The 16,524-nt window shown below is 34.9% G+C and overlaps 1 protein-coding gene across 3 annotated transcripts in view; it reads right to left on the bottom strand.

The window, feature by feature from the left end:
- Nucleotides 1-16,524, bottom strand: part of OstDelta (oligosaccharide transferase delta subunit) — a 329,525-nt gene that overhangs the window by 83,563 nt on the left and 229,438 nt on the right. For all 3 annotated transcript variants that reach the window (XM_089236493.1, XM_089236492.1, XM_089236491.1), the window contains exons 12-13: nucleotides 8,442-8,646; nucleotides 1,148-1,252 (exon numbers count right to left, since the gene is read on the bottom strand). In XM_089236493.1, coding sequence (XP_089092619.1) covers nucleotides 1,148-1,252; nucleotides 8,442-8,646 — 310 coding nt within the window. The remainder of the gene's footprint in view (nucleotides 1-1,147; nucleotides 1,253-8,441; nucleotides 8,647-16,524) is intronic.

Below are 16,524 nucleotides of genomic sequence, written 5' to 3'. Positions count from 1 at the left end.
CCATCCAGAAAATTGGCAAACTTTTCCAAAGTCCGTCCCAGGCTTTCCAGCACTCTAAGCTTTGTTTCGATACTGTCGTATAAAACTGACAAATCGGACGTGTTTCTGCTGGCATTTTTCATCACAAGCGCCAATAGATCTCTTACATATATCTGCACCAACAGATCCTCACGCCCGAAACGTTCTTTTAGCTGCTCCACAGCTTTCGGATAGTTTTCCGAAATATTAGCAGTCAGTGGGAAGCTTTTGATGAGCTGCGCTGCTTGATAATCTGGAACTACACATTGTGCTAGATATTGAAACTTTTCCTCAGCTGCCAGTTCATGATCTTGATGTATTTGGGCAAACTGGCTCCAAAAAAACCAAAGTATTCCTGTGGATCCCCAGAGAACTTCTTCAAATCCAATTTGGGAAATTCGAATTTTCTCTGGTTTCGCGTCACAGTTCTAATAACCAAGCTTGAGTTAGAACCACAATCTTGTCGAGACTGGGACAATCTATTGTCCAACAAGCCAAAAATTTTCTCTATACTCTATGTACTTGAAACACTATGTATTACACAAATGATACAATTTAATTAAAAATGAAATAAAATCACACACAGCAGAACCCGTCGCCATCTAGCGACAGTCAAACCTGTCACTAATTCACAGATCCCCTAACTCCATACTGTTCAGCTTGATGCTTAGAATCTTACACTGAAAGAGTGTTCTGATAACATAGGCTATTTTTTAATGCATTTTCTATTGACTGAATCTTCCATTTTACATAAAATGGTTGAAAACTTTTGGAAAAAGAAATAGGTGCATCTGGAAAAACATTTTGAATCAAACATGAGTTAATCAGAATTGAGTAAGAGTAATTCTGATGATGATTAGCACCGATATTCAGCTTATGATGCAACTGTTTTATGTTAGCATGTTCTCCATCTGAATCTACATTTGATAATAGAGGCAGAAAATCCTAAAAAAAAAATCTTTGTTAGCGAAAAAATTTTTTAAGCGGAGGCATTCATTAGCCAAGGTATTACTGTATATTCAAATACACACACAGAATCATGAAGAGTTAAATAATCATAAACAAAATAAATATAAGTTAAATGAGTTACAAGTTAAGTGAATAATAAGTGAAAAAAAAATTTACTCACTATATTCCACTTCAACGAATTCAATATGACAGAATCACCAATAATTAGATTTATATTATAAATGCCAGATGTGTAAGCGAAGTCTTTTGCCTTCAAATGAATATCCTGCACAGAAACAGAAAAAATTTATACTGGAAAACACAAGTTAAAAGATTCATTTTGAGAGGTAAATAATGAAAATGATAATAATCCCTTTTTTGACTTTGAATCACTAAAATGTAGAAATGCAGTGTCAAACCCCATTAAAGGGGTCACTCTTGATAGAGTTAAAATATGACCTCTTGAACAGAGTGACACACTAAATAGAGTAAGCCATGATTTCCCGACTCCTGCATTGTCCCATTCCTCTATTACACCAGACATGCAACTCGTTTCCTCTATTGCTGACTACTCCTGAAACTGAAGTAATATTACAAGATGATCAGGATTAAAATGAGTAAAGTTCATTATGACCAACATAGCACAATGGCTTTGCAAGTTTGAATCGGTAATGTATTTTTTCCCATTACACTAGATCTGTCTATAGCACTTTTCATACGTAGAAACTATACAGAGAAATTGGTTGAGAAACCCGTCACCAATTGTAACAATTTACAGTTCAAAAGAAAATAGAACGATACACAGGTGAATCGCAGATGATGTAGCATTGCGTATTATGCTGTATTTCGCATTGCAGCGCATCGCGTGATATATTGCTTACTGTAATACAGTACTTTTTGCGTATATTATGGTGCTTTGCTTATTGCGATACATTGCGTATTGTGGTGCATTACGTTTTATGCTGTATTGCGGGGCACTGTAAATAGTGGTACTTTGCTATTTTTGGTGCATTGCGTATTGTAATGCATCACGTGCTGTATTGCTTATTCTAATGCATTGCTTATTATGGTGCTTTGCTTATGTGATGCATTGCCTATTGTACTGTATTGCATATAGTTATATGTATTGTGGTGCATCGCGTGCTGTATTGCTTATTGGGGTGCTTTGCTGATGGTGATGCGTTGCTAATTGTTATGCATTATAGTGTATCGCGTACTGTATTTCGCATTGCAATGCAGTGCTTATTGCGTATTGTGGCACATTGCGTATTGGGCTATATTGCATATTGTGGTGTACTGTAAATAGTTGTGCATCGCTGATTATAGTGTATCGCTTGCTAATTGTGTTTCAGTGATTATGGCGTATTGTGGTGCTTATTGCGATGTATAGTGCTTTATTGCGTATTGTTATGCATTACGTGTTGTTGTGCATCGCATACTGTATTGCTTATTATAATGCAGTACATATTGCGTATTGTGGGGTATTGCATTTTGTGCTACATTGCGTGTTGTACTGCTTACTATAATGTTGTGCCTACTGCTTATTGTGGTGCACTGCAATATGGTGAATGTGGTGCATTGCGTATTGTTATGCATCAATGCAGTATGCACATTGTATGGTACATTACGTATTGTGGTTGCGTATTGTATGCATTACGTAGTACATCGTGTTCCGTATTGCTTATTATAATGTTGTGTCTACTGCTTATTGTGCTGTAGGTCTTATTGTAGTGCACTGCAATACAGTGCATTGCATATTGTTATGCATCACATATTGTAGTGAATTGCATGCTGCATTGCTTATTATAATGCAGTGCTTATTCCGTATTGTGGTACATTGTGTATTGTGCTGTATTGCTTATTGTAATACATTGCGTATTGTAGTGTATTGCTTAATCTAATGCAGTGGTTATTGCTTAATCTAATGCAGTGGTTATTGCTATTGTGCTGTATGGCTTGTAGTGATGCACTGCCAATACAATGCTAATTTTAATGCATCACATGCTGTATGGCTTATTATAATGCAGTCCGTTACAGTCTGTATTGCGCATTGTGGTAAATTGCTTATTGCAATGTTTCGCTGATTGCAGTGCATTGCTGATTTTGCTGGTTTTTGATTTGTACAGTTATGCATTACATACTGTAGTGCATAATGTGCTGTATTGCTTATTGTAATGCAGTGCTTATTGCGTATTGTGGTGCATTAGGTATTATTGTGTTTTGTTCAATGCAATACATTGCGTACTGTGGTGCATTGCATATTGTGCTTTATTGCTTATTGTAATGCAGTGCTTACGGTGTGTTGTGGTACATATTCTGGTACTTTTCCAATTGCGATACATCGCTTATTGCGCTGTATTGCGTATTGTGGTGCATTCCTTAACATGGCACACTACTTATTTTGCAGTATTGCTGATGTTGGTGCATTGCTTATTGCTGCATTGCCTATAGTGGCACATTGTGTTTTGTGCTGCATTGCGGTGCACTGCATATAGTGGTGGATTGAATATTGTGCTTTATTGCTGATAGTGGTGCTTTGTGTGTTGTGATACACTCATGGCTGCCAACTTTTGAAAAAGAAAATTCTGGAGATTTTCGCGCAAACCCGTATTTTATGCTAAAACCACTCCCTAATAAATACAATAGGGATTTTTCCAAATAAAATAGGGATTTTCCAAACATAAAAGTTAAAGCGTAGGGAATAAAATCCCTACTCAAAAACTGAAGTTAAATTAAAATAGGGATTTTACACACATGGAAGTTAAACCCTTGGGAATAAAATTCCTACGCAAAAAACAAGTGAACTCGGAGGCCAAAACTTCAATGATGTAAAAATAAATATTGTGTTCAATCAGAAACGCTGTGAACAAACATTCTGTGCGAATGACCCCAAAATCATGGGAAGATGAAGGAAAACACCGTCAATTTTTGAAGAACACTGACTTTTTGTGACACTTGCTTGATGTTTTTTTTTTCACTTCACGACTGATGATGGCAGTCTTTCCATGACCGATGTTTATGTCCGTAACACAACTTGTACAAAAAGGAAAAGTCGGCCCTCTTCTGGAACGTTTGATGAAAGGAAATTCATCGGAATAAGTATCTTTAAAATTGATGATGATTTATGAAAATTTTTGCATCGGAAACCCATATTCTCTGTCTTCAAATAAAGTTTCTCATACTACGTACAAAGATAGACTCTCAATAATCCCTCCAGTAATCAGGCATTGTTGCGCCAGTTTTCTTCGAGCATAGAAGAAAACATCAGTGCATGTCTATGAGCAGAAGTTTATATTATTTAAATGGGCTTTTTCAATCAACTTGCAGTAATTCAGTGATTTCACTAACCCAGTACTAATAATTTGTATATTTTATTAGTGCCAGAAATATTCAACTCAACCTGCTTTTTTTTGCTGATATTTTTCAGTTTTTTTCCTGAATCTTTTTTTTGCAACACTCCAAATTTTAACCATCCGCATGCTCCGCTACTGAAGAGTAATGTCCTATTTACAAGAGGACTAAGCAGGCTATAGCCCAGAGCAGCAAGTTCAGAAGTTTGGCAAATCTGAGTAGTGAGTGGCCAAGAAAATTAATGAAGTGGGGAAAGAGCGGTGAAAATTTTATAACCCTCCATAAATCCATGTCTGCCCAGACAGAAAGTGAGCAGGTCAGTGAATGATCAAAAGAGTGACCTAGAAAGTTTGCAAGCATGTGAGTGAGCAAACGAGTGACTTGGAGTGTGAGCAAGCATGCGAATGACCAATGAGTCAGCTGTCTGAAACGTATCCTGGGACTTTGGATAAAGTAGTTTTTAAAGACCCCTACCTGGTTAATTTAAAAAATTTTAACCAGATATAGTTTCATGAAAGAGAAAGGCCCCTCTGCATCTGAGGCCCCCTGCTTGGGGGAATGCATTAAGACGGCATTGCCTAGAATGTGTAAAAGTAATCAAACAGTGACGAAAACCAGTGTCAAACATGTGAGCGACCAAAACCAGTGTCAAATACGTGACCAAAAACAGTGTCAAACACGGGAGAGACCAAAACAGTGTGCAAGCATGTAAATGACTAAAAGAGTAACTTTAACAAAACAGGTGTACTGTATACTTGCAGGAGTTGGGAGTGAGCGAGCTATAACAAGGATGGAGAATCCGTGGAAAGAGTAGTCAAGAAAATTAGAACGGAAGAAGGGCAGCAAAATTTGTGTAGTATACAGGCGGGAAAACCATAAATGCGCTTCTGACTGAACATCTAAACTACTCTCAATATTCAAGCCTAGATTTCTCATTCGGTTTCAAAGAAACAACTCATAAATGATGAAAACTTTAATTTGGAACCACCTTATCATAAGTTTCAAAGAATTACTAATCAGGAAAAATAAAACCTTCGAAACACAAATACACGAAATACTGAATTTTAAATCTTGCTTATTCTAGTAGAAAGTCAAGACAAAATATGATAATGTTTTTTAAACATTAAAATATAACATTGAAAAGTTACACTACCCCTGGCAGAAAGTGCCAAATACGTGACCAAAAACAGTGCCAAATACGTGACCAAAAACAGGCGATAACATGGCATTGCCAGTGTTATCGCCCACGATAACACTGGCAATGCCATGTTTTAAAAGCAAAAACAATTGAAATTTTTATTTTGAGTGAAGAATTTTGATAAAATCATTCTGAATTCAGAATAAATGACAAAAATCATTAATTTATTACGATTTGACCATGATAATCAATTAATAAACTTGTCACCAAAGAAAAAAATGTTCGATCATCTCAGTTTTGAGCAAAAAAGGGATCAATCACTATTTTAAACAAATGGGTTGACTCAAACTATGCAAATTAAACTGCTTGCGCACGAGCAAAGTAGCCAGACAGTGTATAAAAAGTGAACCCAACTGGTTTTCATCACCACAATTTTTTTCAAAGTGTAAGAGATGGCTTCCAGAAGATATGTTACTAATGATTTTAAAAAACATAGTTCCCATGTTCAAAGATGACGTTTTCTCAATGGGAGGCTGCAAGAATCTTCAGCTGTGCTCAAAGTACAGTGTGCCTCCTTTGTATGAAATATCAGAGGACTGGCGATGTAGAAAATTTTGCCTCAATCTGATCGCCCTCGTAGTACCAGAAAGATGATAGAAAACTGATCACAATTGCCAAGGAAAATCACTGTGCCACCTCGAAACTGCTGATTGCAGAGTGGGTGGAAGTGCAACGTTCGTGTCTGCAACCGTACCGTATGCAATCGTTTGTGATGAAATGGGTTCAGGTACCGCAAATCAACACATAAACCTCATTTAATTTGGCAGCAGGAGAGGTCTTGGTTGCTATGGTGTAGAAACCACGTCCACTGGAACATGAATGATTGGAATTAAGTCATTTTCAGTGATGAGTGAGTCAAGAATCAGCTTGGGGACTGAGGATAGCTGCAATAAATTCATCTGGAGAAAAAAAGGAGAAAAGATTAAAGATGAACGCATTGACAAAAGAACTAAATTTTGTCGTTCATTTACCATGTGGAGTTGCATGACAGTTGATGGATTAGGGTAACTGAGAACCATGAAGAGTATAGTCGACTCAGAAGTCTACATGGACATTCTTGAAATTTTTTTTATTTTTAGTGTTGGTAACTGGTTTGGGGATTTGACTGACTGAACAATTCAAGACGACAAAGCCTCTTGCCACCACAGTAAAAAAGTTGAGAGGTATTTAAGAAGTGCGCTAACATTTAAACAACGTAAGATTCAACGAAAGACTGGTTATTTGTGGAGATGAAGATTACAAGGAAGAAAATTCATCACTGCCACCACAGGGACTCGAACCCCGGTCTCTCACTTGCCGGACGAGTGCTCTACCATCTAAGCTATGGAAGCAGATAGAATATTTCAACCTTGGAGCGTATATATTCTATTGAATATATAGATATAGATGGTAGAGCACTCGTCCAGCAAGCGAGAGACTGGGGTTTGAGTCCCCGTGGCGGCAGTGTGAAGAATTTTCTTCCTTGTAATCTTCATCTCCACAAATAACCAGTCTTTCGATGAATCTTGTATTGACAAGTGGAGAGAACGTTTCTACATGCATTTAAACAACGGACTGGCCTACCAACAGATGTAACCCAATCGAGAATGTTTGGTAGCAGTTGAAAAAAGAGGGTAGACTCTAAAACAATGTGATGGAACTGAAGCAAGCAATTAGAGACTGCTAAGAAATTTCTCCATCGTACAGCGAGCAACGTATTGCTCCTATGCCCCAAAGGATGAAAGCCATCATCTGGGACAAAGATGAAATTAAGAAATATTAAATTTATTTTAGATCCCATATTTGATCATTTTTTTCCTCAAAATTGAGGTGATCAAACATGTTTTTTTCAGGTGTTACAAGTTTATAAATTGATTATCATGGTCAAATTGTAATAAATTAATGATTTTTGCCATTTATTCTGAATTTAGAATGATTGATTTTAACAAACATTTTCACTCGAAAAAACAAATATTTTGTTTTTGCATTTTAAACATAGCATTGCTAGTGTTTTTGTGGGTGAATGAAATACTTGTTTCTTCTACCAGAGAATAGTAGAAACAAGTATAGACTGTTTTTGAAAACAAGAAATAATTGACGTATAATTCAAATAAAATATGTGGGTACTAACTTGTGTTCATAATTAAGAAAAATTTAAGAGCAAAAAACTTCGTAATAAAATTCTAATTGCACGATTCAAATCAATTCCATGAAAGTAAAAAAGGACGATTGCGAGGCGAAAGTAGGAAAAATAGGAGTGCTGCGAGGTCTGCACTCAGTATACTGCGTAATATAGGCGGTTCGAGCAAGCATAAGCCGCACCAGTAAAAAATCTCCCAGCGGTGTTAAATTTTTTTTCACCGCTGGACGTGGGGGAATTTTCGGCTACTGGTTCCACGGAGTGATGTTGTTCAACTGACCATCGATTTCCAACGCTGACAAGTTTGTCACATACGCAGGAAAATGCCAAAATTAACGATTCGGTAAAAAATATTTTTGGAAGCAAAAGCGTATAATCGTTTAATTTGCTAAAATCGTACTAAATATGAGAAAATCGTAACGGTTGGCAGGTATACACAACCATTGGATGTTCCAATCCCATTCCCTGCTTTCACATTTCCTATCACAAAAGGGGGTGTTTTTTTCTCTTTTCTCCCTCTTTATATTTGGAGGAAGCTTCCTCAAATTTTTCTAGGCAATGGTATTCATCACCATGGGGAATCTCTATTTTAAGAAAGATCATCCCTTCAGAGAAAAAAAAAAGGATTTTTTCAGGAGTGGCTGCAAAAAGTAAGGAGTTATAAGGGACCTTCTCCAGAGGGAAATGAAAAGTTAGGACTTTTTAAGGAGTTTGTAAGGATGTGCGAACATCCTGTTATATACACATTAAAATATAATTCAATCAATACCACCTTTGAATAAAATATATCAGAAAATCGAAACTTACCAAGTCAAATCTGTAACTATTAGATGAATCAGATTCTGCTACGAAAACCCCTTCTTGTTTTTGTTCTTCATTTATGAATTGCACAAAAACTTGATGAGCTTGTATGGTTGATTTTGATATTACATCTTTCAAAATGAACTTCATGAAAATCTTCTGGTGAAAATCAACTTCTAATTTTTTGCTCAACTGATTTGGAAAGTCCAGACTGTTCATAATAAAAAATATCAGTTTTGATGAACCAGAAATGGAAATATAAAAATCAAGGTTTTGATATAATCACAAACCAAAAAAAATTTTTGAAATTGAGGTGGAAATCAATCTCATTGCCAATTAACACTAGAAAGATGGGACGGGGTCAAAATGACCCCCTCAAAAAACTATATTTTTGCAATTTTCGGATACCTTAATGTTTCAAAAATAGTGGTATATCATTTTTAAAACAAATTTTAATAAAATTTTAACACAAAAACCGTGAAACCGTTGATCTGTTTATATATTTTGCATCTAGCACTCAAAGCATTCTGTACTAATTACCTCTCTTGATGCACATTTGCTGCACACTGGTTTTTTGCATTGCGTACAAGATTCAAGTGTTTTTTATTGTCTTTGCAGTTCCTTCTTAATTGGCATTTGTCTCCATCAATGGGTGTTTTGCATATTATCACATTTTGAATTGTAGTTTTCAAGTTGAAACACTCAGCACAGAGTTCTTCCGATAACTGCAATATGCAAGTTCTTTGAGCAATTTTCTTTCCTGTCACTTGTTTGTACAAAATCCAAGCATTTATCACTGACATATGTCACGGTGGAAAAGTCGTGGGGACATTTTCCCCCTTTGCCAAATAAGTCTGACCAATTTCTTCAACCCAGAATAGTCATGTCTAATAAGTAGAGCCCGGATTATATGCAAATACATATGCATTTGCATATTTTGGCCTTTTTGAGCATAAATGCATAAAATCAAAGGATTTTCAGTATAAGTGCATATTTTGGAAGGTTTATTTAAGCTCACTCATTATATAATCTTTGAAATAAATATTGTTCATAATATTTTCAAAATATCAGTTTTTTTCCCCACAGGTGAAATTTAGTGAATTAATAAATATTTATGAAGTATTTTACGAATATTGACCGTTTTATTTTAAGTCTGTTTCTAGAGATATATCAGTGATATCAAATTTTTTTGTTACTGGTAGTTTTGTTATTGAGCAGCTACAACAAACTAGCAATTAAAAAATGCCTTAATAAAAAATATGTAGAAGTTATTTGCATATGCAGTACATATGTATATGTGAGGGGATATTTTTTTGTAAATGAAATACATATGCATGAAGAAATAAAAAAAGATGCATTTTCTGTGCACATCTGTTTTTTTTTTTTTTTTTGCACGGTAATTTTTTTATGCGTATTTTCTCATTTTTTGTACATTTTCAGAATTTTTGACTTTTCAAGATTTTTAGTGCATATTCTGGGGTGTTTAATACATATTTAGGGATTTTCAGTGCATATTTTGGCATTTTAAGTGCACTATTTGTATTTTAAGTACACTATTTGTATTTTAAGTGTTTAATTTTGAATTTTTAGGTGCATATTTTTAGAGCATATTTTGCTACTTTTTTAGTGCATATAATGCGGGCTCTACTAATAAATGTAACTGTCAAATTTAGATATGATTGTGTTGTTGTTTGTCTTGTGAATAATTATTGGGCTTCTGCCTTCATGTGATTGTTGTAGGCCGAACTGAATTCAGAAATTATTAAAACAATTTTTTATATATGTAATTAGTCCTAATGAGAAATTTTGTCGTAAAACGTTGTTGAAGTATAGAAAGACACACTCTTTATGCATCACACTGTATGTGTTTGTCGGGAAATTCTGAATTAATTTGAATGAGAAGAATGAGAAAAGGTGTGTTCTTTTGAATATATTCTTTCTTTTGTGTGAGAGACACCTGATGATCCACAGATAATCGGAGAAGATATTGCCATATTGATGAGTCAGAGTTTTCTTGTCTTGCACGGACGAATTGCTTCTTGTATATGTAAAAGGAATATTCTTTTTTTCTTTCTTTCTCTCTCGTTGTCCGTACCCACTGAATTTTTTTTTGAAAAGCCGATTTTTCGTCTTCAGCATATTCTAAGTCAATGTTGTGATTTAAAAAAAAAAACATTTTTGCTAATCAAATGTTGAAAAATTCAATTTTTCTTTCTCATTTCTTTCCTCTCCACTGTTTCCGATCGTTGAAAAAAAAATTTGTGTTGTAAAATATTGTGAGGGAGAGAAACTTTTTGAAATAATGTTATATGATTAAAATTGATATCTGTCATCGAGGTGATGAATTTGAATTTTTTTTTAAAGATTTCCCTTTGTCTAGATTCAAATTTTTCAGCATTTCATGAAACAATAATATTTATATATGATGTCGGGTATCGTTGGAAAGCTTGTTTTATTTCCCAAATTAAGGTGATAATTTCAAAATTGTATGATGTAAAATGTGTGGTTTAATCAAGGTTTTTGAAATCAAATTATTTCTTTGTTTAAACTACATTGCCTGAACTGTTGTCCAAACAACTTCAGTAGGTGGAGAAGTTTTATTTTCTTATTTTTGTTCTTCATTCCTACTTTTATTCACTCAGGATGCTGAAGTTTTTTGCGCATCTAATGGTTGGATGCGGTTTCTTAGATACTGTCCCCTTTATATAGTCGGGAGAGAGAAAATATCTCTCTCTTGGTAATTCCTGTCGCTAAATAGGGTCACAGATCCTTCTTCATCTCGAATCGCCATTTGCGATGGCGAAAATGTCTCGTTAAAAAAAAAGCTAGCAACTATGCCTTCTAAATCTTCACTTTTTCTTTGCATTCTTTTCTTTTAGCATTCTTCACTTTTTTTTAAGATGAAGCCCTCTGATGCCAGTAACACAAATTATGTCTCCACACCAGAGACGACTATTAGTTTTTTTTGTTCGTTTTGATGCACCTTCCATACCCAAAGTCTCTCGTTATGGAGTTTTCGAAAAGGGATCTCCGCTAGGTATTGTCTTCAAATTTCACTCCACTGTGGTTGTCAATGGAAAATTGGACTCTTTCGACCAGGTATCCAGAAATGAACCTGTCCTAGTGATTGCCTTCCTCACAAACTTTTAGACTCTGTGCCCACATCCATTTCAGTTTTTTGGACAGTGTCAAGCAGTAACCGAATGTCCATCCTCAGACCCCAACCAAGTTGACCGGTAGTTTTTCGTTATCGATGTATCAAATGCAGATCCTGTCTAAGTTATTTCGTGAAAATGGTCATCTAAATGTCATCCTGATATCAATATTTTTCCTGTCACTCATTCACCAGTTCCTGAAACTTTTTTTTTTATCACTCGTCCCAGTAAGGAACTCTCGTAATTTAAGGAACTTAATTCTTTAAGAAAAATTCTTAGAAGAAAACGCCATATGAGTATCAAAGACTTCTTTCATTTTGAATTCTCAAGTGTGACAGACTGTAAACTAAATAAATGATAACCTCATATAATGCCCTACAAATTTCCCTTTCTTTTGGTGAAGTAACTCTTAAATTCAGGGATGTAGTCAGTTTGTTTATTTGTTTGTTTTGATTTTGCTGATAGTTGAAAAACACTATAAAAATTTGGAAAATTATTTTTTTTTGTGTCTGATCTTGAGAAAAGTTTGAGATCAAAAGTATAAATGCTAAAAATTGAATAACTTTAAGAAACTTAAATCTCTGTGTTGACGTCAATTTCTTTTCTTTGTGTGTGATTTAATCTTTGGAGTTATAAGTGTTCTAGTGCATGTTGATCAGGAGACTTACTCACCGTGGTAAAGGGCTGTTGTGGTCAAGGTGACAGCTTATTGTATAGCCACTTTATTGATCATCTGCCAATGAAGTTGAACATAAAAGGAAACTTTTACTCGTACTGGATTGCCTATCTACAACATCATCCCCAGTTTTCATAAACTAACTCAAGGGTAAATTTTTCTTAAAATAGGGTGATGACAAAACCAACAACACATATCCAAAATGTTATAAAATACATGCATTGGCCAGTGACAACTTCCAGTCTTGGTCGTGTATAATTGCACCATTTGATCCATGATGTTGACTCCATATTTAGTTTCGTTATAATAGGGAACTTTTTCTGGGGTCTTTTTTTCGTTTTCGTTGAAAGTTACATCAGTATGAAGTGAACTCACAGAGAACTAGAACATTTTTATTCTTTTTTCCCTGATAGGATGTCAGCGTGACATCAGTTCCAGTTGTGAATACGATAGACAACTATAGATCTTATTTTCCTGTTTTTGCAGTTGGTGGCACCTCACGGCAGTCTTTTCGAAGGGTCCCAACCAAGCTTGTTGATTTTGATTTTAAAAATGCACATAATCTCAGTGATGTAAAATAATTATTTATAATTATAAGCAAACTAATAATTATCTAACAAACAATTTATCTGATAATATGGAAGTAATGCTCGATAAAAACCAAAAATTACACACCTGCTGACGGACACTTGCAAATAAGAATGAGGGGAAAAGGTCATACAAAAAGTCAAATGCAAGAAAAAGACTTTCAGAAAGATAACCTACTTAGAAATCAATTGTGACAATGACAGTAGTATTTATCACATAATGTGTTAGAATATAAGGAAGGGTCACAATGACCCACTTCAGTCTTTCTAGATATATCTGCTCGTATCTTTATTGTTAAAAAGATAACGGAAAAACTTTGGTGTACAATAAGAACATGCTAATTCAGGAAAAGACGAGAAATTCCAGGTATTTCGGTTTATTCTTAGCAGAGATATGCAAGCTTAAACAGCGTGCAGGGTCATAAAGACCCCTGTCCGTCTTTTTAGTGTTAAGAATTTTTTTCCTTTTATCCACAACACTGTGAATTCCGCCAACTTGTCATATGTTTGCTGCTTCATACAACTTTTTAAAGACTATTCAAGTCAGGGGAATTTAAGATGAATTGCAAAAACCAGGGCTCAGCACAGATCATGGCCTCAAAACTAGTGAAAATAGTGACCAAAATGTTCAAAAAAAAGAGACCAAATAGTGACCAAAATGTTCAAAAAAAAGAGACCAAATAGTGACCAAATTGTTTAAAAGTGACCAAATAGTGCCCAAAATATTTTTAGAGAGAGAGACCAAATGGACAATGAATTTTTATTACCAAATTGAATGAATTGAAATTGAATTTAGTTTTAACTTTGCATTTCAATAGAACTCATTGAAATTGTTTTTTTTACATAATAGATAGAAATAATTGAATCAAACTCAAACGCATTCTGCTAACCAGAAAAGTTTTGAATAACTTATCAAATTCATCAACAACTGTGTGTGAGAGAGCAACATTACATCCTTTTTAAGTAACAATAGCAATGCCTTTCCCCCATGCTGCTTTCCACAACCCATTTTAAAATCAATTTAAGCAGGAAAAACTTCAAAAACGGGAAAAAATTTTCACATCCAAAGGAGGAAAAAAAAATTAAGTAACACAAAATTTGATGAGAGAATTTGTCCAATCTACATTCAAGTGGATTTTTCATTCATGTTATGCTATGAATGACAGTATACAAAATGTACTCAAACTTTTTTTTAACTAGTACAAATTTTATTTACATACCTAGGTTTGTATTCCAACAAATTTTAAGAAATTTACTATAATGATTTTAAAAAAAAACCTATAAAATTACATTTTTACAATATTATTTTAAATTATTAAATTAAAATATTACTTAAATTATTAAATTAAAATATTACTTAAATTATTAAATTAAAAAATATTACTTAAATTACTGAATTAAATAAATTATTAAATTGAATAAAGTATTTAAATTATTAAATTAACTAAATTATTTTAATTATTAAATTAACTAAATTATTTTAATTATTAAATTAACTAGATTTTAATTATTAAATTAACTAGATTTTAATTATTAAATTAACTAAATTATTTTAATTGTTATACGGTGAGGGAGGACAATCCACACCCTCCCCCCAGCGTCAATGGCAGAGCCTATTGATGTATTGTCATCTGCTGCACCCCTAAGACCTTCAAGTCTATGGCTGGACTGAGAAGGGTGGGGCACTAATAAGGCCCTTTGCGAGAGAGAAAATAAACCAGTTTTGAAATTGTTTGGTTTGAGAGAAAAATTTGTAAATATATATTTTTCTTTTTTTTTGCACACAACACATATACCCCAGCAAAAAAAACATTTACTCCTTTACCCAGAAACAGTATAATTTTGGCCCCTCCACCCGTAATTTTTAACAGAAAAAGACTCCGTGGCCTTCCCGGGTAAATTTTCCATGGCTCTAGGCCAATTCGTCGCAGCGTCAATTCGTCGTGCTACAAACTTGTCGCAGCGTCAATTCGTCGTGCTACTAACTCGTCGCAGACTCAATTCGTCGCGGTACAAATTTGTTGCAGGCTCATTTTGTCGCAGTACAAATTTGTAGCTGACTCATTTCGTCGCAGTACAAATTTGTCGCAGGCTCATTTCGGCGTGGTACAAATTTTTCGTAGACTCATTTGATCGCGACAAATTTGAATTTCTTTAAAATTCATGTGTTTGTTGTGATCTTATAAATATGGTAGTTGCTTTGGGCGTAAAAAATAGAACGAATTTTTTTTCCTCATTTATTGGAAATGTTCCCCCTTTCCAACTCCAATAACTCACTATTATACAATTCAATGCACCATTTCGCCTCCTGAGTACTGGTTTGAGTCCCTTATGAACGGAATGAATGACAATTTTTAGCCCCACCCCCACCCCCAATGTTTCCTTCATGTCGGCACCTTTGACTGGCCAAAGATGCCGGAAGTGTTTGGAATTTGTGGGTTCTTGTCTTGATCTTGAAGTAGTTAATTTTGATTTCTGAATCATTTCTCTGGGTGCTTCTACCCATTCCATAAAGTACCCTGGGCACCAACAGCATCTCTGTCACCACTGCAAATGTCAATCGATTTTTGATTTTTTTTTTCAACTCTAAAGTAACAACTCTCGAGTAAAAAGAATGAAATCAGACTTTTAATTGGCCCATTGTATGTAACTTCATGTACATGACACTCGAAATTAAAATTATAATATCAATTACATTTAAAAATTCAACTGCATATAAAAGTTTATTTACACTTGGTTATAAAAATTTGAAATGTTAAATAATTGATTTTTGCTGTGATAAAATTTCAATATGATGTGGAAAAATTTCGGTTTGTATGATATTCCCTAAATTACAGTGAGCCTTTCTTTAACTGTAAATTTCTATCTGCCCCATGGGCTCGAGAGTTCCCCCCCCCCCTTCGAGAGTCACCAACATTTATAATTACAGTATCCCCATAAGAACCCAAAATATTTAATTAATTAATAATTCAATTAAATTAATATTTAATTTTCACTGTATAAGCTGCACTTCCCGCTTTTGTTAGGACTTCTATTTCTCACAGCGAAGGGAGTTAGGCGCAGATCAAGGGTGGAAATGTACAGTGCTTATGAATGACGATTCGATGAAGTTTGCCCACAGGATGAGCACCGACAAAGGCAATGTAATCACCAATAAGAAAGATGACTATGGGTCTGTCACATAGATATAAACTGAAGAGCCAAAAAAACTGGTAAAGGCATGCGCATGCAAATAAAGAGATATGGAACCAATCAGAGTACGGCACTGCGGTCGGCAACGCCTATATAACACAACAAGTGTCTGGCATAATTGTTAGATCAGTTACTGCTGCTACAATGGCAGGTTATCGAGATTTAAGTGAGTTTGAACGTGGTGTTATAGTCGGCGTACGAGAGATGGGACATGGCATCTCCGAAGTAGCGATGAAATTTGGATTTTCACATACGACCATTTCACGAGTGTACCGTGAATATCGGGAATCCGGTAAAAAATTAAATCTACGACATCGACGCGGCCGGAAAAAGATCATGCAAGAACGGGACTGACGAGAATCATCAAACGTGACAGACGTGCAACCCTTCCGCAAATTGCTGCAGATTTCAATGCTGGGCCATCAACAAGTGTCAGCGTGCGAAACATCATCGATATGGGCTCTCGGAGCCGAAGGCCC

The sequence above is a fragment of the Pholcus phalangioides genome, unplaced genomic scaffold (genome assembly GCF_987345545.1).
Source record: "Pholcus phalangioides strain wild (caught in Gottingen) unplaced genomic scaffold, Ppha-v1.0 ptg000009l_1, whole genome shotgun sequence".
Lineage (NCBI taxonomy): Eukaryota > Metazoa > Arthropoda > Arachnida > Araneae > Pholcidae > Pholcus > Pholcus phalangioides.
The sequence above is the reverse complement of the archived record's forward strand: the minus strand, read 5'-3'. Positions and strand labels throughout refer to the sequence as shown.